Source organism: Salminus brasiliensis, chromosome 1 (genome assembly GCF_030463535.1).
Source record: "Salminus brasiliensis chromosome 1, fSalBra1.hap2, whole genome shotgun sequence".
Classification (NCBI taxonomy): Eukaryota; Metazoa; Chordata; class Actinopteri; order Characiformes; family Bryconidae; genus Salminus; species Salminus brasiliensis.
Genome location: NC_132878.1, coordinates 28769464 through 28793835, shown reverse-complemented (window position 1 = coordinate 28793835; position 24372 = coordinate 28769464). Strand labels below are relative to the sequence as shown.

At 39.4% G+C, this 24372-nt stretch overlaps 1 protein-coding gene across 1 annotated transcript; it reads left to right on the top strand.

Moving 5' to 3' along the window:
* Positions 1–3278: 3278 nt before the first annotated feature.
* Positions 3279–23032, top strand: acsl4b (acyl-CoA synthetase long chain family member 4b). Its single transcript, XM_072676660.1, has 15 exons — positions 3279–3363; positions 8924–9152; positions 11694–11871; positions 11984–12093; positions 12197–12335; positions 13050–13200; positions 13854–13977; positions 15559–15630; positions 16143–16282; positions 18051–18220; positions 18374–18448; positions 18545–18739; positions 19083–19197; positions 19599–19756; positions 20326–23032. The coding sequence occupies exons 2-15, from the start codon at positions 8925–8927 to the stop codon at positions 20481–20483; spliced, it is 2013 nt and encodes a 670-aa protein (XP_072532761.1). The 5' UTR covers positions 3279–3363; position 8924; the 3' UTR covers positions 20484–23032.
* Positions 23033–24372: the final 1340 nt, after the last annotated feature.

The window sequence follows — 24372 nt, the reverse complement described above, 5'->3', positions numbered from 1 at the left end:
CTGGTCCACTCCCACAACACAACAATGATTGACCAGTGTTCATATAATGAATGCTTTCATATTTCACTCTGCATTACAACTAGTTCAGGGTTCTCAGCATACATCACTCTTCTCTTTCTTTTAATCAGAGAAGTGGGGAACCACACAGTGTAACCCTGTAGAAGAACATCCATCCATCATCTACCAGCACAGGAACTATGAGGCTGAAATCAAGTTTCTCTTCCACCGTACATTGTGCACCTGCACACTCTGGCGCCTGAGGTATCTGCATGTTAAACCATATTTGTCCTTTTTTGGGAAGCTTTTGGTGCATAACAAAAACACTAAAGCTCTTATGTGTACGGAGATAAGTGTTGAAGACTAAAACTGAACTGAGGTATATCAGTACAAACAATCAGTAGGGACTTGCACTTGAGCAAAAGTAAAAGCATCAAAAACACAAACATGTCAGAATGTGAGTTTAGGGCACCCACCCCGACTGTATGCATTCAAATGGTGTACGGGACACAGTTTGCAAGTGTGTGGCTGTCCTGTGGTTAGAACAGAAAAAATTATCTGAGCTTCAGGATCTAGCAGCAATATCTTTAGTCCTGCATCAGTGCATCTTTACACCAGAAATCTGATTGAGTCAGCAAAAAGTGGTGTAACGAACAAGGGGAAGGGGGTGCAGGGGAAATGGAAGCGCTTGTAAGCGCTTAGCTGAAAAGTTACAATTGCATTGGTAAATACTGCTAACACAAAACAGAAATAGCTGTTGTGCGATCGACTGTTCAGACAGATTCATCAGGAATCCCGAGCTATTCTTTTGCAGGCAGCCGAGAGCTCCAGAGAAGCTGGAGAGAGACTAAATAATTGCTGCAATTTGAAGAAACGACTGGAATCCAGCCACCGAAACATGTGGGAGCTCACTGGTGTGTTCACTGAGTGGTGAATTTAGCGACATACTAAGTTCAAGCACATTGCATAATTCTCATGCAGAATTTTGCAGAAAAGTCATCAACAAAACCTCCCAATGATGAGTTTTAAAACACATCATAGGTTGTAAGGAACTGAAAATGATCACTTGTTGAATTTGCAGCATTAAGAGGTCACATTTACTGAAATCAATTAAACCATTGGTTCCTTGGTAATTTTGATGGATCGCTGCCGAGTCCGACTGCCTTTTACTTAAGCAGATAATTGCTTGTCTCATTCCCACTTTGTCTGCTTTCCATGATAAACACAGCCATGTTGCAGAATGTCCAACTAAAGGGTCGTGTTCAAGCGGGAACGTGATGTCAATGCATACCCTCTATAGCCATTTAGCCTCGCCCATTCAGTTCTCTCCATTTAGGCCTACCGATTCAACCTACATCAGTTTAGCTCCTCTCACCTCCCTCTTCAGCCTACAGCATTTTTGCCTCACCCATTCAGCCTCAAGGTCTATTTGCGTTTGGTTTAGCAGCTCTGTCACACCACATCTGTGGTTTTGGTGTGCGTATTTGTTGATTTGTGTGGTATGTTGTAATTCATCTGTAATGTCCGTCTGCCCCCCTTTCTGACCGTTGACCCGCTATTCTGACCATGTTTGATGCGGTGGAGATTTTTGACACATTTCCCTTTGACCTATTTGAAAGGTGCAGTGTGTGTATTGCTAGAGAGTGACAAAGTCATTATACACGCTCTCAGCTTCGCCAGCAGTTTCGCAATACACCGCCTGACTCACAAACCACTGTTACACAAGAGTCTCGTTCTGAGACATCTGTAATTGTAACATACATACAGGCAATGTAATTTAATGAAAACACAAAATGACTGTAATGCTAAAGCGAGTTACAGCAGAAAGCAGTAGTGAACATATGATTATGAATTGAATTGAAACATAAAGGTAAACATGACGATTATTAGTAAAAAAAAAAAAAAAAAAAAAAAACATAACTGGCTAAAATGTATGTTTTACATATCAGTAGCCAGTGCTGAACCGTAACTATTAGAGTACAGCTCAGCTCAGGCCACAAATGTTAAAAGTCAGTAGACCTCTATGTTAATGCTAGCATGTACTTTTTGCTTGCCGCTTGTGCGATAATGCAACATGGCTCTAAGGCCTAAAACATGGCTTTTCTGCTCTCATACATGTTTGTCCCACAGTTTAAAAGCCACAGTTTTAGGCCTCTAGTTCTGCCAGGGAAGTCCTGACCAACGGAAGAGCTTGTTTAGCTGAATCTACCTGGACTGTGTCTGATGATGGTGGTAAGCCTAGTCCTAGACTGCACAGCTTTCTGAATGGACTTTGTCCACAGAAAGGAAATATAATCCAGGACCAGGCTTCATTCTAGAAACCAAGTCTGGAACAGAACAAAAATGACCATTCAGGTTTTTTTGTAATTATTATTATTATAAATATATTTTATAATTTTTTCATTGTATAATTCTTTTTATTTACTTTACATGTATTATTAATTCACTTTATTATTATTTTTTTTTTCTGAGTGTCTTGCGCTTGAGTGAGTTCATCAGTGACTTTGGACTACTTTAATGCAAAAAAAAAAAAAAGAATGTCTGTGTGTGTGTGTGTGTGTGTGTGTGTGGGGGGGGGGGGGTGGAAGGAGTAGTGCCTGAGTGAATCACACTATTTCACAGTTCTTTCTGATGAACTGGAACTGGTCCTATTTCATCACTACTGACATCACCGATGACATCACACACCAGTTCTGTTTCCTGTCAGTGTGTTTCACTGAAGACTTTGTTCCAGTCAAGAGTTCAGAAGTCAGGAAAGCTTCTAAGCTCCTTGCTGACCCCCGGCCCCCTCGGACTCCTCACTCGCCCCTGGAATTCAGCACCTGTCAAACATAAACAACACTGATTTTTGTCCTCTGTGTGTGCCTGTGTGTGTGTGTGTGTGTGTGCCTGTGCGTGTGTGTGTGTGTGTGTGTGTGTGTGTGTGTGTGTGTGTACAGCTGTGTTTCTCTGTGTTGATAGATTTTCCAGACTGGAGCAGTGAGAGGTAAGGAATGTGCATAGAAAGACTCTGAGTCATGGCTGTGTATGAGAGTGTATGCCTGTGTAACTGACTCAAAGAGACAGCAGCATCATTTCCTCCTTCTTCCCACACTGTGATTGGATTTGAGTGGGTTTGGGCGGGGACTCATTATAGTGGACATAGTTGTAGCTGCAGAGAAAAAGAAAGACAGAAAAAAGGGGAGGGAATAAAGACGAGGGGAGAGAGAGAGGAGAAGGAATAACGAAGAACAAGAAAGAGAAGGAAGGGGAGAGACAAGGGGCGGGCAGAGAGAGAGAGAGAGAGAGAGAGAGAGAGAGAGAGTGAAAAGGGAAGCTGTAAGAGATCGTGCTAAAACAGAAGTTTTGAGCGGCAGTGATCAGCAGGTAAAACAGCTCTAATCACTGTGTGTGTGTGTGTGTGTGTTGTAGTCAGTGCTAGTGTAAAGGTGAATGAACTGAAGTGTGAAATAGACGGGTTTAACTGTAGTTGTGTGTGTTTGGTGTGCACTCATGGCAAAGCTTTGTATTTTTTAAAGTGTGTGTGATTGTGTGTGTGTGTGTGTGTGTGTGTGTGAATGAGTGTTGTAGGACGGAAAGTGTGTTAGACTGAACACTCTTGTTATGGACCATTAGGCTTTTTATGAGTATGAACTAACCAGCACTCTACACACACACTGTGGGTATGGCTGTTCCACAGTAACTCGAGTGTTGGGTACTGATAAGAGTCCTGTAGTAATATATGATACTGTTGATATACAGTAATGTGTAAGGGAACAGTAATCTACTAGGGAACAGTATTTTATAGTAATCTACAGTAATCTATAACGGAATAGTAATCTATAAAGGATCAGTAATTTATAGTAATCTACTGTAATCTATAATGAAACTAATTTAGAATGGATCAGTAATTTATTATAATCTATAAAGGATCAGTAATTTATAGTAATAACTGTAATCTATAATGAAACAGTAATTTAGAATGGATCAGTAATTTATAGTAATCTATAAAGGATCAGTAATTTATAGTAATATACTGTAATCTATAATGAAACAGTAATTTAGAATGGATCAGTAATTTATAGTAATAACTGTAATCTATAATGAAACAGTAATTTAGAATGGATCAGTAATTTATAGTAATCTACAGTAATCTATAAAGGATCAGTAATTTATAGTAATCTACAGTAATCTATAAAGGAACAGTAATCTATAAGGGATCAGTAACTTATAGTAATCTTCAGTAATCTATAACAGATCAGTAATTTATAGTAATCTACAGTAATCTATAAAGGAACAGTAATCTATAAGGGATCAGTAATTTATAGTAATCTACAGTAATCTATAACAGATCAGTAATTTATAGTAATCTACAGTAATATATAATGGAACAGTAATCTATAAGGGATCAGTAAGTTATAGTAATCTACAACAATCTATAATGGAAAAATAATTTATAGCAATCTACAGTAATGTATAAGGAAGCTAATCTATAATGGACCAGTGAGATGTAGTGATGTGTGTATTATAACAGTGAGATGTAGTGGTGTGTGTATTATAACAGTGAGATGAAGTGGTGTGTGTATTGTAACAGTGAGATATAGTGATGCGTGTATTATAACAGTGAGATGAAGTGGTGTGTGTATTATAACAGTGAGATGTAGTGATGCGTGTATTATAACAGTGAGATGTAGTGATGCGTGTATTATAACAGTGAGATGTAGTGATGCGTGTATTATAACAGTGAGATAAAGTGGTGTGTGTATTTTAACAGTGAGATGTACTCATTATAACAGTGAGATGTAGTGATGCGTGTATTATAACAGTGAGATGTAGTGATGCGTGTATTATAACAGTGAGATGTAGTGATGCGTGTATTATAACAGTGAGATAAAGTGGTGTGTGTATTTTAACAGTGAGATGTACTCATTATAACAGTGAGATGTAGTGATGTGTGTATTATAACAGTGAGATGTAGTGATGCGTGTATTATAACAGTGAGATGTAGTGATGCCTGTATTATAACAGTGAGATGAAGTGGTGTGTGTATTGTAACAGTGAGATGTACTCATTATAACAGTGAGATGTAGTGGTGTGTGTATTATAACAGTGAGATGTAGTGATGCGTGTATTATAACAGTGAGATGTAGTGATGCGTGTATTATAACAGTGAGATGAAGTGGTGTGTGTATTGTAACAGTGAGATGTACTCATTATAACAGTGAGATGTAGTGATGTGTGTATTATAACAGTGAGATGAAGTGGTGTGTGTATTGTAACAGTGAGATGTACTCATTATAACAGTGAGATGTAGTGATGTGTGTATTATAACAGTGAGATGTAGTGATGCGTGTATTATAACAGTGAGATGTAGTGATGCGTGTATTATAACAGTGAGATGTAGTGATGTGTGTATTATAACAGTGAGATAAAGTGGTGTGTGTATTTTAACAGTGAGATGTACTCATTATAACAGTGAGATGTAGTGATGTGTGTATTACAACAGTGAGATGAAGTGGTGTGTGTATTGTAACAGTGAGATGTACTCATTATAACAGTGAGATGTAGTGATGTGTGTATTAGAACAGTAAGATGAAGTGGTGTGTGTATTGTAACAGTGAGATGTACTCATTATAACAGTGAGATGTAGTGATGTGTGTATTACAACAGTGAGATGAAGTGGTGTGTGTATTGTAACAGTGAGATGTACTCATTATAACAGTGAGATGTAGTGATGTGTGTATTAGAACAGTAAGATGAAGTGGTGTGTGTATTGTAACAGTGAGATGTACTCATTATAACAGTGAGATGTAGTGATGTGTGTATTAGAACAGTAAGATGAAGTGGTGTGTGTATTGTAACAGTGAGATGTACTCATTATAACAGTGAGATGTAGTGATGTGTGTATTAGAACAGTAAGATGTAGTGGTGTGTGTAGTATAACAGTAAAATGTAGTGATGTGTGTATTAGAACAGTGAGATACTGTGTGTGTACTGCTTTGTTAAACTGTGGGTTGGGTATTTGTTATATTCTGTTTACCATACACAAAGCCACCGTGTGTTTTCAAACGGATCCCTAGGCAAATCAAACCAGCTAGACCGGTGTGTGTGTCTGAATGTGTGTGAGTGGGTGGATCTGGGTCGTAGTCAGGTGGTTGTTACCCTCCAGTGCTGTCATTAAGGTGTGTAAGAGAAACACATCTTCACCTAAAAGAAATGTCATGTAAATGAATGCAGAAACACACATTACGTGTGCTCATGCTTGCAATGTGTGTCAGTGAGTACAGGTTTTTATGTGCTATCTGTAGAATATAAACCCCTGCCTGACCGTTTGTATGCATTATTGTACACTAAACCTACAATCAGTGTTTATTTTTTTGTAGTTAAATTAGATGGAAATCAACGTACCGAAGCTGCTGTAAAACATTTGCATATTTGAAACGCACAAACTGGGAAAGCAGAGGCAGGTAAAGCTGCACTGACCAGAGTGCAAAATAAACACACTCTGTGTAACAGTAATATCAGTACTCTGCAGTATTAGATCAGTTACTGTATGACAGTGACGTATAATACTGTGAATACTATGTTTATAATATAAATAATTTATACCACAGAGTTGAGGTTTAATACTGTTTGTACTGTAATAGGGAAAGATAATAAGCACTACAATAGTGAAGCATAGTGCTGCTTGTATTATACATACAATACATACATACATACATTATGTCTGAATTGCTCTGTGACAGTAATGTATAGCAGTATTTGTACTGTAATTGTAAGGTATAATACTATTTGTACTGTAATGGTAAATATCCTTGTTTAGAAACTGTTTTCAATGATAAATTCTGTTTATGAACAGTGATCAGTTTTACGGTCAGTTTTAAATGTATCCTGAAACTGCCTGAGATTAAGTCTGAATCCAGTGTCCATTTGACATGGAGGAGTTACAGTGTTATTCAGTTACAGTCAGTTATGGCTGTCCCGCTGTAACTCATCTGCTGTAACTAGAGGTGTAACGGTATGTGTATTCATACCCAACCGTTGTTGTGCATGCAGGCGCATGGAGAATACATGGTACACACCATTAGGGTAAATACAGTAATTTCACAAGCGTGTGTGCCACCGGAAAACCTTAAGTTTAAGGCCATTGGATTTGCATGGTATGGTGGGACTTGGTCTCACTCACTGTTGCTGCCGCATAGAGAGAGAGAGAGAGAGAATGACTGAGATGTCTTTTTTCTCATCTTTGGAATAAAAAAAAGTATTTCTCCAAATGTCTAGTTTTAACATCTTATTTGAAGCCATGATGGATCAGATGAGGACGATGTGTTGACGTTTTGGTTTGTGTGTGTGTACGTAAGCACATACAGAAGTTTATACTGTACTGCTTAATTAACACACTGCAGGCTGTGGATGAAACAGGAACTTTCCCCATTGTACTGTCGTCATACCAAACTGTGTTACATCCTTTGTAACACATCCGCTGTAACTCATCAGCTGTAACTCATCCGCTTTAACACAGCCACTGTAACTCATCCGCTGTAACACATCCGCTGTAACTCATCCGCTGTACCACATCCGCTGTAACACATCAGCTGTAACTCATCCGCTGTAACTCATCCGCTGTAACACATCCCCTGTAACTCATCCGCTGTAACACATCTGCTGTAACTCATCCGCTGTAACTCATCCGCTGTAACACATCCACTGTAACTCATCCGCTGTAACTCATCAGCAGTAACTCATCAGCTGTAACACATCCTCTGTAACACATCCCCTGTAACTCATCCGCTGTAACACATCTGCTGTAACTCATCCGCTGTAACTCATCCGCTGTAACACATCCACTGTAACTCATCCGCTGTAACTCATCAGCAGTAACTCATCAGCTGTAACACATCCGCTGTAACTCTTCAGCTGTAACACATCCTCTGTAACACATCAGCTGTAACTCATCAGCTGTAACACATCCTTTGTAACTCATCAGCTGTAACTCATCCGCTGTAACACGCCTGCTGTGAAACATCATGCTGTGCAACACAAGGTCAGAGTGGAGGACCTCCAGCAGGAGCACTCTACACTGGGTGAGACAGGTGGGCGGAGTTACAGGAGGGGTGTTAATGTGTTTCGCAAGCACACTGGTTCTGTCATAAATTCTTTCCTACACTCACACACACGGGTAAAGTGGCTTCACATTTGAAAACGAGGAGGAAATGTAATCAGTGTGTAAATCTGTGTGTGTGTGTGTTTGAGGTGGGAACTGTCTTGAGTAAATATTTAGGCTGCTTGTGGCTCTGGAGGCTGCAGAAAAAACAGGTGTTTGAGCTCTCTCTCTCCCTCTCTCTCTCTCTCTGTCTCTCTCTTTTCCTGTATCTGTCTCTCTGTTTATCTCTTTATCTGTCTCTCTCCTTATTGTTCTCTCTTTTGTCTGTTCATCTCACTCTTTGATTATTTCTCTTTTTTTCAAGGAAATTTACTTAAGGTCAGTGTGTTCAGTGAAGGTCAGTGTGTTAAGTGACGGTTAGTGTATTAAGTAAAATTTAGTGTGTTAAGTGAAGGTTAGTGTATTAAGTAAAGTTTAGTGTGTTAAGTGAAGGTTAGTGTATTAAGTAAAGTTTAGTGTGTTAAGTAAAGTTTAGTGTGTTAAGTAAAGTTCAGTGTGTTAAGTGACGGTTAGTGTATTAAGTAAAGTTTATTGTGTTAAGTGAAGGTCAGTGTGTTCATTGTATTAAGTGACGGTTAGTGTGTTAAGTGATGTGTTTCTCTTACTCTCTCTCTCTCTCTCTCTCTCTCATGATGTAGTAAAGATGAATAAACAGATAAAGTCGGTTTAGTCTCTGACAAACGATTCAGTGTGTTTTGAGTTTCTCTATGTCACACACTGCTTTACCATCTCTTCAGTTAAGCTCACAGTTTCATGTGTTTGTGTTTGTATGTGTGTGTTTAGAATGTCGGAGTGTGTCAGGGCTCGCAGCGTGTCTGGGCATCCAGAGGGTCCATACCGGGCGGTGGAGTGTGTGGACTCTCTGGTCCAGCAGGGTTTTGAAGGAGTGGACACATTGGACAAACTATTCAGGCATGCGGTGGCCAAGTTCAAACACACCCCCTGTCTGGGGACGAGGAACGTCGTCTCAAAGGAGAACGAGACTCAGCCAGACGGAAAAGTATTTCAGAAGGTAATCAATCAACCAATCAACCAATCAGTCAGTCAGTCAACATTGTATGCTAATGTTATTAGTTACGGCTAATCCTAATCTCCTGGTGTCAAATCGGCTACATACGCAGTAACACAGCAGAGAATTTCATTGATCACAATTTCAGGCCAACGTTTGTGAGATTGACTGGGCCATATAATGGGCCATTAAATTTGTTTAGGAATATTCATGTTTTTACAGACCTGTCACTGAAATTCACTCTCAGATATTACTGAGTAACAGTTGAATCTGCTGACTGAGGAAGTGAATAACATTACAGCAATATTTTGGCTTTCAGTGATTTTGTTCAACTGTTTTTGGTGTGGCAGAAAGAGTTACAACACATGTTTAATTGACAAAATCAAGAAATTGTTTTAATAGCTTATGATTGTTGTTTTTTTAATTGACACAAGACCAGAATTAGACATACAGGATCAACTACACGCCAAACCACTCACAAATTAAATCAGTGGTGCTGAACGTTATCTCTTATCTTACCAAAGGCATCTTTGCTTCTTGTTATGATCATGATTGCTTAGAGCTGGTAGCTTCTCTGTGCCCTTGATAACCTGTTTTTTGGGAACCTGCAATGGGAAAGTCCAAGGATCTCAGTGCAGATCTAATAAGGATGGTCGTAGATTTACAAAAGTCTTGAAGTCATTTCTAAACCACTATAGATTCCAAGATCATCAGTCCAAACAAGCGTTTTGGGAGCAGTCGTAGCCACTTGTAGCCAAAGTCTGGGAGAAGACCCAAACTGTCACCGTCAGCAGAGGAACCTGGTTTGAATGGTCAGGAAGACCCAAAGAAGCACCAAGGCACAGGCCTGCCATGAACTGGAAACTACTGGAACACCAGTGTCAGAGTTTACAGTCAAGCGAGTTTTACATTGCCATGGACTGGAAGGCTAGAAAAGAAGCCCTTCTCTAAAACCGAGACCTTAAAGTTTGCAGCTGAACACAGGAAAAAGTTGGTGCATGGTCCGATGATGCAGAGACTTGAGAGTTGTCACATCAATGAGGCATTCTGAACCTCTGGAACTGTAAAATTCTTCAGGATAACCTCAAACCATCAGCCAGATGGTTGAAACTTGGACACAATTGTGTGTTTTAACAGGACAGTGACTCCAAACACACATCAAGGGTTTTGGAGTTGCCTTCCCACAGTTCTGACCTAAACTCTATCAAAAATATTTACACTGTGGAAGAAAACAACTGAAAATCCTACCAGAATTCCGTCGGAAGCTTGTTGGTGTCCACCAAAACCAGGTCAGGGTGAAACTTGGGGACATTTAAGCCAAATATTAGATGTGCTGTATGTATATTTCTGACCCTTTTTATTAAAGTAGCAGCATGTGAGAATTGCTGACGGAGGGAAATGGAATTCACATGGAATCCCCCCTTTTCCTAACTTACATAGTGCATAGTTAGCAAGGTGCCGAGAGTAGCCCAGAGTAGCAGTGATAGCAGCGCTATTCTCTTTATTACAGGTTAGTAGATCAACTTAATTCTGTTATTTTAAGGTAAAATGCTACATACTGCTGCTTTAAGAAGTAATTGAAAGTACCGTCATGACATTTATGTCCATGATGTGTCTATAATTTTGATTAATGGCAGTATTGGGAGACGTCCCTTCAACCTGACTGCTTGAACGTGCTGGCTTAAATATCGCTGCTGTTTTCGAGAGAAAGCGACAATGAACAGTGAAGCTGAGAACAGGCTCACCTGGACAACCAAAGCACCTAAATATCTAAGGAAACGACTGGGTTCAGGTTCAGGGACTGATAAAATGTGTCGGGATAAAAAGGTTGCACTTAACCCCTTAACACACAGCAAGGCTTATTACACACTGAGGTGTATTACTCAGTAACTACAGGGGCTATTTGTAATAACACTTTTGACCCACCAGCAGCATCCACCCACCACAGGCTGTTTAAAGAGTTACAGGGTTTCTGTTTTTTTTTACTGTCTTGGGACTCCACTGGAGCTAAAGTGTGATCTCTACTGTGTTAATGAGATGGGCCCATCAGGTGCTAATTGGGGGTGCTCGTGGCACTCTACATCCCTGCCCAGCTAACAATGCATGCGCAAACAAGGGGTACGAGGCCTCAAGTGCAAGTAATGGGCCAGGGCCGATGTTTTATATGTCTAGTATGTCTGAATGTTACTCTTGTCACTTACCTTTTCAGTCTTTGTCAGCTTTTCTCTGTTTTGGTATTTCACTACAGCACACTTGGATGAGTGACTGATTAACTAGTTTCCACACCTTCAGAAAGGGGCAGTCCAGAGTTTCTTTAATCAGTCAGAGCTGGAGTAGCACTTTTTCTTTTTTGTAAGGAAAAAAGACATTTTTTTCCTTGATGAATAATGTTGGTTTGTTGGAAACTGTGAAAACAGAAATGTCCTTACACGGTTCTGCTGCTAGCTAAAGTCACCTATCATAGCTAGCCTAGCTTAAGATACAGCAGTAATACCTAAATACCTCAAATAAATCTAGTGAGTGTGTATGTTTGTGTGTATGTAGCTGGTACTGGGGGAATACAGCTGGAAGTCGTATGAGGAAGTAGAGCATGAGGTGAAGTTGCTGGGCTGTGGTCTGGCTACTTTAGGCCAGATGCCAAAATGCAACATCGCCATTTACTGTGAGACGCGAGCGGAGTGGATGATCACTGCCCAGGCCTGCTTCAGATTCAACTATCCCTGTAATATAAACACACACACAAACACATACACACATTGGACTTGGTTTGACTCCAGAAAATGTTAACACTTTTTGAACATATATTTTGTGTGTGTGTGGGTTGGTGTATGTAGTGGTGACTCTCTATGCGACTCTGGGTGAAGATGCTGTAGCTTTCGGGCTGAACCAGTGTGAAGCCACACACCTCATTACCAGCAAAGAGCTGCTGGACACCAAGCTAAAGGTAAATGCTTACACATATATATACACACACAAACACACACACACACATCTGTGGCAGATACACCTACATACACACCCCACACGCTCTGTCCCTGTGTGTCCAGGCGGTGCTGGCTGAGGTTCCAAGGCTGAAGCATGTGATCTATGCTGGCACTGGGAGTGTATCTGCAGGAAATTACCCTCCATCCCTCAGCATCCACAGCATGCAGGACGTCCTGGACCTGGGAGCCAAATCTGAAAACTGTGAGTGCATTTCACCACCACAGATCAATTATCAACACCACAGACCAATAGTCACATTCACAGTGTAACACTTAGAGACTGTACGACCTGTACAAGCATGACCTCAATATTGAGGTGAGAACAACCTCCAGGGGTAAAATGCAAAGTTCTTGGCCGTACTGTTGACACACAGATCAGTAACTACCATAACAGATGAATAACTATATTACTGATCAGTAATCAGTGCTGATTTAACACCACGCATCAATAAACCCCATCACAGATGAATAACTACGGTGCTGATCAATAATCACTACTGGATTAGTAATCACTATCTCTAATTAATTATCACCATCACAGGTTACAAACTATGTCACTGATTAGTAATCATCAACCATCAGATTAAAACTACATTATTGATCAGTAAACCATCACAAATCAATAGCCCCCTATGACTGACTGATAATCACCATTATGGATCAACAATCAACACTGATTTATAATCACCATCACAAATTAATAATAACCTGCACTGATCAATACATTGTTTTACAGACAGTCAAACAACATGAAAAGTATCCGTTTATAATTATAAATGACTAATAATGCATTTTTTTATTCTGTTTAATTGCTTTGGCAATATTGTACATAACACAGTTACAACATAATTATAATCTTGTTATAATGATCATTTTCTCTTTTCTTTTTCTCTTTCCCCCTCCCTCTTTCTGTCAGCGGGTTTGGAGTGTGTTGCTCCAGCTCCATCTGATCTGGCGGTGGTGATGTACACGAGTGGATCCACTGGTCAGCCCAAAGGTGTCATGATGCTCCACAGTAACCTCGTCGCTGGAATGGCCGGCCAATGCCAGCGTATCCCAGGCCTAGGGTCAGCTTCAGCAGCCAGTCAGAACTCATCATAACACCACAGTAGCCAATCAGAATGCAGCAAAATACTACAGTAACCAATAAGCGTGCAGAAAAACACTACACTTACCAATGAGAACACATCAGCACACTACAGTAACCAATCAGAACTCATCTGAACACTATAGTAACCAAGCAGAACTCATCTGAACACTACAGTAACCAATCAGAACTCATCTGTAACCAATCAGAACTACAGTAACCAATCAGAACTCATCTGTAACCAATCAGAACTACAGTAACCAATCAGAACTCATCTGAACACTACAGTAACCAATTGCAACACACTATAGTAGCCAATCAGAATGCTGCAAAATACTACAGTAACCAATAAGCATGCAGAAAAACACTACACTTACCAAAGAGAACACATCAACACACTGCGGGAACCATTTAGAACACAGAAAAACACTACAGTAACCAATCAGAACTCATCTGAACACTACAGTAACCAATCAGAACTAATCTGAACACTAGAGTAACCAATCAGAACTCATCTGAACACTAGAGTAACCAATCAGAACTAACCTGAACACTACAGTAACCAATCAGAATGCAACAAAACACCACAGTAACACAATGCATGTGTGTGTGTGTTTCTGTGTGTGTGTGTAGGCCAGAGGATGTGTATATAGGGTATCTCCCCTTGGCTCATGTTCTGGAACTGACAGCAGAAATTTCCTGTTTAACGTATGGCTGCAGAATCGGATACTCCTCTCCTCACACACTCTCAGACCAGGTAAGCAGCTGCCTAACTCTCTAAAAGCAGGAGAAGGCTATAAGAAAATAGCAAAGCTTTATCAGGTAGCCATTTCCTCAGTTTGTAATGTAATTAAGAAAATACACTTAACCAGGAACAGTATGTGAAATTGAGTTCTGGAAGACCAAGAAAGCATTTTGTGTTCAGAGTTCAGGTTTTCATATGAACATCTGAACAACGCTGGTGCTTTCTAAAAACAAGTCCTGTGGAATACAACTTCCTGACCACAATAAGCAACAGTATTTTTGGAGACCAGGGGTGCAGAATTGTTGCACAGGGAGCATTGCACTGGTAGGGAAGAGTGGATTCAGTGAAATACCAGCAAATTGTGGAAGCAAAATATCATAAAGTCTGAGAAGTCTTTGGGAACTCACTGGTCACTCCATCTACAGAAGCTCGATGATCAGTTATCTTTCTCAAGTCACGTTGCAGTTCTAACTCTGTCATGCAGATTTTTCCTGTACAACATCTGGAGAATTCAACCCTTCCTCTCTAGAGATTTGCCCAGGTGCTCGTTCAGTCTTTCGTCACTTCAAGACTTGACTACTGCAACTCTCTTCTGGCTGGTCTCAGCGGCACGGGTCGTCTCCAACGTTCCTAAGTTCAGCCATGTCACTCCACTGCTGTGTTCTCAAGTACGGCTCGGCTTGACCTGCCATCCCTTTAAATCCACAGAAGACAAGTGTCCAGGCTTTTTTCTGTCCTAGCACCAAAGTGGTGGAACGAACTTACATTTACGGCATTTAGCAGACGCTCTTATCCAGAGCGACTTACAAGGTATATGTATTACAGACGTGGGCCAATGTAGTGTTAGGAGTCTTGCCCAAGGACTCTTATTGGTGTAGCACAGCATAGTAACCCAGACTGGGAATCGAACCCCAGTCTCCAACATGATTTGGTAGCTCACTGGCAGGTAGGAGTGTTATCTGTTGCGCCACACCAACCACCAACTTCCCCTGGGAGCCGCTCGCTGAGAGTACTTGGGCGAAGTGTACTGTCAAGTATAATGTTCTTTTTTGTTTGTTTGACTTTTTTGTTTAGTAGTATGTAGGCTTAAGAGTTATCTTCAGATTCTAGTCTATACAAACTCTTAGGGTATTTATTGAGTGAACAGCGAAGCACTTTTCTGCTAAATGCCTGAAATGTAAAGAAGATGAGAAGAGGATTCAAAAGCAGGAAAATGATCCTTAATACATTTTGGGTTCATTTCCTTTTTTGTTTAAAATGATATAAAAAAAACATATCTTAAAATGTGAAAGAAATGTTTATGCTTTTTGGAATCATAATCTTTTACTGGCTTAGCTATTCACAGTGGCATTTTTGACTGATTTGAACTTTTGAGTGCCACTGTTGTGTTTTGAACACTGGTTAGCTGGTCAAGCACCACCACGTCAGCATAAACCATGTAGCCCATGCTGTTCTGCATTTTTTCAACAGGGACGGTTACTCAAATATCAAAACCAGAACAATGCACATTGATATGAGATCAATCAATTATTCTCTGTTAATCTAATAATATCATTTGTGTGTGTGTGTGTGTGTGTGTGTGTGTGTGTGTAGTCCAGTAAAATAAAGAAAGGCAGTAAGGGGGATTGCTCTGTGCTGATGCCCACTCTAATTGCTGCTGTTCCGGTAAGAAACCTCATACCTTATACACAACCCATTAACACACATCAGCACACACTTACCCTTAACACCCCCCACTTAACCACACTTACCCACACCAATACATTTGCACACGCAAATGTTCGGCATTTAACCTACAGCGAATAGCCTTCAGCATGTATAAGCATAGCAGCAGCACTGCCTTATAACATCGTTCTGCTCTTCTTGTGTCCTCATCTGAATGTTTTAACCACATTTTAATGTATTTACCTAAAAAGGACTTTCTGTTTTTTCCCCCCTGCTAACACATGCACCTCCCTCTCTCTCACACACTTACCATAAAAGCTCATGAATTCAGCTCTAACATTTTCATTCTCTTATTGTAATGTTTTCTTTCATTGTCATATGTTTTGGTGTTATGGTCATACTACTATTTTCCCTATTAACAGAATAGTTATTGATAGCATGACATTTTCATCTATATTTTTAGACTGGAGCTACTGTAGATAACAAATGTGTGTGTGTGTGTGTGTGTGTAGGAAATAATGGATCGTATCTATAAGAATGTGATGGGGAAAGTCAGTGAGATGAGCATGGTCCAGAGGACTCTGTTCAGAATGGCCTACAGATACAAACTACAGCAGCTGGAGCGTGGTGCTGATACACCACTCTGCAACACGTGAGTCACACAAAACACACAAGCACACACACACATAAAATGTGCAAGATTTTAAAAACTGGAGAGATGAAAATATTGCCAATAGAATAGGACAGGTGGTTGGTGTGGCGCAGCAGATAACACCACTGCCTGCCATTGAGCTACGCCACAATGTGGGAGACTGTATGCTGTGGTACGCCAATAACAGTCCTTGGGCAAGACTCCCAACACTACACTGGCCCACCTCTGTAATCTGGATAAGAGCATCAGCTGAATGCCATAAATGTAAATGTAAACATTACCCTGTTGGGACCTTGCCTAATTCCAGATGGGGCTAGAGGGGGGTAAAGCCACAGTTTAACTGTTTTTCTCTGGAATAATGATGGTGCTACATCTAGTACTTTTGTGACGAGTTGGGGAGCTGGGGGTGAGCTGAAGATGAGCTGAGGTGGTGATCATCCAACATCTGACCTGACCTCACTAACGCTCTTGTTGCTGAATGCATTCAAATCCTCACAGCAATGCTCCAGAATCTAGTAGAAATCCTTCCCTGGACAGTAGAGACGGTTACTTCAACAACAGCAAGATAAACTCTTTTTAATACTGTTGACTTCAGGAGAAGCAATGAATGTGTAGGTGTCCCAATACTTTTGTCTATAAGGTGTAAATAAACTTGTCTTATGCTAACAAATTAGATCATAACAAAAATTAAATGTATTGACTAGAACAAGATCATTTCACCAAATGAAAAAGTCAGCTGACTAAAAGACTGACAGAGCGTATCCATTAGCTGTGGGTTCTGTCATCATGTGATGTTATCATGTGGTTACTGCTGTTCTTACATAACCTGCGTTGGTTTATGTTTGGTGGCGGTTCTGTGAGATTTCAGGCTGAATTTATAACAGAAAAGAACACATTTCTGTCTGCTATCTGATCCTGCATTTCCTGTAAATATCTGCTTGTTACTGATCTGTGGATCAGATCAGTGCATGTCTGTCTGCACCCTGTCAGACATGAAGTGCTCAGTCTATTAGAAACAAGAAAGGTTTAACTGCACTCTTTATTTAAAGTAAATTCCTGCATTTCAGCACAGACTCAATCGTTCAACTCAATCAACTCAACTCAATGACACATCACAGACACACACTCACACTCTTACTCAGGTTTAGTGTACCTTTAGTTTCCATCTCCTGTAGCAGTGTGTGTGTGTGTGTGTGTGTGTGTGTGTGTGTTACATAAGGCTAATCTCTCATACATGCCTGTAACACCTAACACCGACGCTCCCCCTGTGTGTGTGTTGTATTTTTCAGTTATACAGCAAAAACAGGAATATTACTAATAATAAAATGGAAGAAAAAACATGCAGAAATGCTTATACACTGCACACACCTTAGGACTGTCAAACTGTTAAAATAGGTAATCACATTGTTTTGCGTGGGGAATCATGGATCTAACTTTTAGTCTGTATAGATAATTGTATTCTGTGTCATTTTCATGATTAATCTCTTTATTTTGTGTAGCTAATCACATTCTTGCTTAGTTCATTAAGATTATTTTTGTTGTTTTTGTATTAGTAATTGCGGATAATCACATTCTTTTATGTGATTAATTACATTTATTAATCCCAGACTGTGTTGTTAATCTTAATGGATCACTTTAGGTTTAGTGTAGTTAATTGTGATTAATCACATTTTGTCTTAAAATGTGCAGAAATTCTCCTCTAAATACTACTGCTACTAATAGTTGTAATAATTATTTGTGTGTGTGTGTGTGTTTGTGTGTGTTGCAGGTTGGTGTTTAAGCGTGTGTGTGCCCTATTAGGAGGGAATGTGAGGTTGATGTTGTCTGGCGGTGCCCCTCTCTCTCCAGACACGCACCGCTTCATTAACGTGTGTTTCTGCCCCATCGCCATCGGATACGGCCTCACTGAAACATGTGGGGCGGGATCCATCTCTGAGTGTAAGCACGCGCGCACACAGACACAGACACACACAAACACACCCTCAACCCTCACAAAGTCTGGAATGTGAGTGTTTCTTTACTCCTGTTCAAACATGTTGAGCCCACTATGTGTATGTGTGTGTGTGTGTGTGTATGTGTGTGTGTGTGTAGTTTCTGACTGTACCACAGGACGGGTGGGGGCTCCTCTGATCTGCTCAGAAATTAAACTCCGTGACTGGCCTGAGGGTAAGACACAAGCACACACAAATAAACACACATGGCTGATGTGATGTGTGTTCATGTGTTATGAACATAAATAATTACTCTACCCTCTCTCTCCAGGTGGATACACCAGTCAGGACAAACCTCACCCTCGCGGAGAGATTCTGATTGGAGGGCCGAATGTTGCTATGGGTTACTACGGCAGTGCGGGTGAGGCGGAGAGCGGAGAATTCTGGGTAGATGAGGCAGGGCAGCGCTGGTTCTGTACGGGGGACGTGGGGGAGGTGCATCCAGACGGCTGCCTACAGATAGTGGGTGAGTGACAGCTTAGCAGATACAGTCCAACCACATACTAACGAATCAGATACTGACCAGACACGGACATCTTTTAGGCACCAACCACATACTGACCATGTACTGATCAGGTACAGACCAATCATATTCAATCAGATCAGATACTGACCAATAACATACAGACCAAACAGATTCTGACCAATTGGACACACAATGATGGGCCAATCAAATACAGACCAATCAAATACACTCCAATCATATACTGACCAATACAGTCTAATCTAATACAAACAAATGACCAGTCTAACTGACACCAATCTCTGCTTTCTATACCTCTCTCTCTCTACCTCTACCTCTTTCCCAGATCGTAAGAAGGATTTGGTGAAGCTTCAGGCGGGTGAATACGTGTCTCTGGGAAAAGTTGAGACAGCTCTGAAAAACAGCCCACTAATTGACAACGTCTGTGCTTATGCTAACAGGTTAAACATCTATGCATTCACTACACTAAACTCTACACGTTACTGGTTGGCGAGCTGACGCTGGAGGTGTGTTATAACATTGTACATTGAAAATTCTGAACAATTTTGTACTGAGCCTTGAGGTTCAAACTGTGGTGTGAACTGAATAGTGACTTATAGAGGTAAAGAGTGTACTGTTACACCCTTATACACTTCATCCTACACAGTACATTTGCTATGTTAAATTATAACTCTAACCGTGTTGATTTAGCACTGGCAGATATACTCTGCACTCTATACACTATAGACTGTACAGTATCAATTGTAGGGTTTAGATTACACCTAATCACTTTACTATGAAAAAAATCATTAAAGAAAAATCAATATTCCTGATCAGAACTCTTCTGTCTTTCTCCAATCAGCAACCAGAACTATGTCATCAGCTTTGTGGTGCCCAATCAAAAGCGGCTAACAGAACTCGCCAGTAAGAAGAGTATAGAGGGCGAATGGGAGGAGCTTTGCAATCACGCTGTTCTGGAACAGGAAGTGCTAAAAGCCATTAAGGAGATTGCCACTACGAGTAAGCCCCCTCCCACTTCCCACCGTCATTATACGCACACACACACACACACACACACACACACACATACCTAAGCACTGCAGTCTTCATGTGGTGTTTGCTAGCTACTAGCTTTAGCTTTAGCTTTTTCTTTGATGTCTCCCCTCTGGCACAAGCAGTAACTGTTCTAGACATAAAAAATACTGAAGTGTAATAATTCAGCAGTTTTAAATGATTTGAATGATTAACATGTCATTACTTTTTAATATTTGCATAGAGATGTATTCCGTTCCTGAAAACGACCCTTTCCTAATGTCTTAATCCTAACCTTCAGACTCCAGAAATAGTCTTACTTAGAGGTTCAGTAGGAAAACTTTTTTAGAAAAAACTATAAATTCTGAATGAGAGCCAGCAAATATTCTCAAAACAAGTGTCTCGTGTTTTCCTGTCATTGTTGGGATTTTTGTCCCTGACACACACACACACACACACACTATACATGCTATTCATTATTGCTGTACTAAGAAATCCAGCTCTTTGATGTATTTGAGCAGCAACTGTGTTTTGTGTGTGCGTGTGTGTATGTGTAGATAAGCTGCAGAGGTTCGAGGTACCGCTGAAGGTGCGTCTGAGCTCTCAACCGTGGACCCCAGAAACCGGCCTGGTGACGGACGCCTTCAAACTAAAGAGAAAAGAGCTGCAGAGACACTATTTACATGATATAGAGAGAATGTACAGCTCTAAATAACACAAACTCACACACACACACACATTTGTATTTTTCAAACACTCTTAGGTTTCATTGAGAAGTGATGTGTTGCCCCCTGCTGGCAGATCAGTTTGTTACAACGTTAATGGAAATATGAATTGTAATGTTTTTGTGCCTTTAGTTTCAGCAGCATTCCAGTGTTCAGATACACTTGTGTGTTTATACTGAGATGTTTATGTGAAGAGTTCTGGACTGTATATATAAAGGGATTAGCTAGTACCAATCTGGAAACACGGGATGAGCAGAAAACTACTTGAACTGGACTGGAGTTCCAGCTGGAAATGGGAGATTTTGTATTGTTTGCACCAAAGCACCTAAAAAGCTAACACTAGTATTAGCTAGTGCTAATATTGATGCTAGTGCTAATTCTAGTCCTAGTGTCAGTGTTAGCATTTATGCTAGTGCTAATGTTTGCGCTAGTGTAAATGCCAGTGCTAATACTAATGTTAAAGTTAGTATAAAGATTAGCATTAGCTGTAGGCTGCGAAAGGCTTTAGCTGCCCATACAGAAACTGCGTTAATCAAATACATCAGAAAATGTATAAAATCACCAACATTGTGCTTGAAGTTAGAATAAAAGAGCATATCTGACATAGATGTCGCACATTAAAAATACACACCCTTCTATTGGTTTTTACGGGTTGTGTTTAGAGAATGTCTGAGACTGATTGAACGATGACAATCTGTCAACCAATTTGTCCAGACACAAGAGGGCACTCCTGAGCAAGTGCAGAATGAATGGGCAATGTGTAAAATCCTTGTTTGTAAACAATTCAAGGTTTTTATACATAAACGTGTCAGTTTCTCGACACAGAACAGCATCAAACATTTCAGCTCTGCTGTCAGATTTTAATTTCATTATTTTCATCTGTGAGCGCCAACAGCCAAAGAGCGAATAAGTTCGCCAGCCAATCAGCACTCTTTAGCCAAAATGTCAGCCAATCAGCAGCTGGTAGCCAGAATGGCAGCCAATCAGCACTCATTGTCTAGAATTCCAGACAATCCACATTCTGCAGTCAAGATGCCAGCCAACCAGCACTCACTAACATCTTTAGTTAGCATCTTTTTTCAAATGTTAGCAAACCTGTTTGCTATATAAACAAACAGCAGTTAGCTGGTATATATATGTTTTTTTTATGTAATACAATCTTGTACTGTCCTAAACCAAAGACAAATCCTGCCAGAAAGTTGTTTTATCAAGCTGTTTGGATGTTTAGTTCCGTCACAACCACTAGAGGGCGTTCCAGAGCGAGTCCCTATTAAATGGGCATCTGTTTTCCATGGGACTCCCTGTAGTGTTTTTCAGTTATTGCATTTCAGTTACATTTTAGTTTGTGTGGTATAATGGGAGGAATAGGGAGAGGCCTCTCCCTATTAGGGAGAGGGAAATTAGGGACCAGCAAGAGCAGCTTGAACGACAGGGTCAAGGCTCAGACCCGTACAACTGACCTTACAAGCCCTGGTCATATTTTTTGTAACGTCTGTAAACATTTCTGTTCTTTTGCTTGATGTGCTTTAGTGTTTGAATTGAGTTTAGTATGAACCTGTGTATCTGTAAACGTTTTATGTTTCTTTTATCTGCATAAAGAAAGAGTGAACACTGATTTTCTGTTTGACTGTTTATCCTGCAAAGCTAATGTCACTAATGTTAAGTGAAACCATACAGTGGCCAGTTAGCATTCCCATTCTGTTAATGGTATGAAAGCATGTGGTTAGCATTCTGTTACCATTCTGAAAATTTCAGGAAGCGCTTAGGTAGTTTTTTGTTTAAGCATTCTGAAAACACTCAAGTTACCATTCTGTTAGCCTTCTGTTACCATTCCAATAGCATTCTGTTAGCATTCTGTTAGCCTTCTGTTACCATTCCAATAGCATTCTGTTAGCATTCCAATAGCATTCTGTTAGCCTTCTGTTACCATTCCAATAGCATTCTGTTAGCATTCCAATAGCATTCTGTTAGCATTCTGTTACCATTAAAATAGCATTCTGTTAGCATTCTGTTACCATTCTGTTCTGTCTAGTGTTCTGTTCACACGCTGTTAGCATTCTGTTAGCATTCTATTAACATTCTGTTAGCATTCTGTTAGCATTCTATTAACATTCTGTTAGCATTCTGTTAGCATTCTATTAACATTCTGTTAGCATTCTGTTAGCATTCTATTAACATTCTGTTAGCATTCTGTTAGCATTCTATTAACATTCTGTTAGCATTCTATTAACATTCTGTTTGTGTTCTGTTAGCATTCAGAAAAGCAGGTGAATGTGTCTGGGTGAAGGATCAATTTAGTGCATGTTCTGTTATCCAGCTGTGCTCTGTTACTGCAGTCTGAACGTGGGTTTTTATTTTACCGACATTTATGCTGATGAAATGATTCATGTATACTGCTCTTCCTAAATGATATTTATACAGTCCAATAGTAGTTTTTTAATTTTATAACGAAAGTGGTGATGTTTTGCTATCTGATCTCTGTGTTGTTAAGGAAGTTGCACTTTTGATAGAGTGTACAGATTTCTATAAAAATATAAGCTTAAAGGTAAAATGTGTCTCTTCTATTTGAAACATTAATCCCAGTTCACACACTCTGGATTGATTCCGGATATTAATGATATTAGAACTTCATTCTGGATATTAATCTTATTAGAGCTTCATTCTGGATATTAATGATATTAGAACTTCATTCTGGATATGAATGTTATTAGAGCTTCATTCTGGATATTAATGTTGTTAGAACTTCATTCTGGATATGAATGTTTTAGAGCTTCATTCTGGATATTAATGTTATTAGAGCTAAATTCTGGATATGAATGTTATTAGAACTTCATTCTGTATATTAATGTTATTAGAACTTCATTCTGGATATGAATGTTATTATAGCTAAATTCTGGATGTGAATGTTATTAGAGCTTCATTGCGGATATGAATGTTATTAGAACGTCATTCTTGATATGAATGTTATTAGAACTTCATTCTGGATATGAATGTTATTAGAGCTAAATTCTGGATATGAATGTTATTAGAACGTCATTCTGGATATTAATGTTATTAGAGCTTCATTCTGGATATGAATGTTATTAGAACTTCATTCTGGATATTAATGTTATTAGAGCTTCATTCTGGATATGAATGTTATTAGAGCTAAATTCTGGATATGAATGTTATTAGAACGTCATTCTGGATATTAATGTTATGAGAACTTCATTCTGGATATGAATGTTATTAGAGCTTCATTCTGGATATTATTGTTATTAGAACGTCATTCTGGATATTAATGTTATGAGAACTTCATTCTGGATATGAATGTTATTAGAGCTTCATTCTGGATATTATTGTTATTAGAACTTCATTCTGAATATGAATGTTATTAGAGCTTCATTCTGGATATTAATGTTATTAGAACTTCATTCTGGATATTAATATTATTAGAGCTTCATTCTGGATATTAATGATATTAGAGCTTCATTCTGTATATTAATGTTATTAGAACTTCATTCTGGATATTAATGTTATTAGAACTTCATTCTGAATATTAATGTTATTAGAGCTTCATTCTGGATATTAATGATATTAGAGCTTCATTCTGGATATTAATGTTATTAGAGCTTCATTCTGGATATTAATGTTATTAGAGCTTCATTCTGGATATTAATGTTATTAGAACTTCATTCTGTATATTAATGTTATTAGAGCTTCATTCTGGATGTTAATGTTATTAGAATTTCATTCTGGATATTAATGTTAATAGAGCTTCATTCTGGATATTAATCTTATTAGAGCTTCATTCCGGATATTAATGATATTAGAACTTCATTCTGGATATGAATGTTATTAGAGCTAAATTCTGGATATGAATGTTATTAGAACTTCATT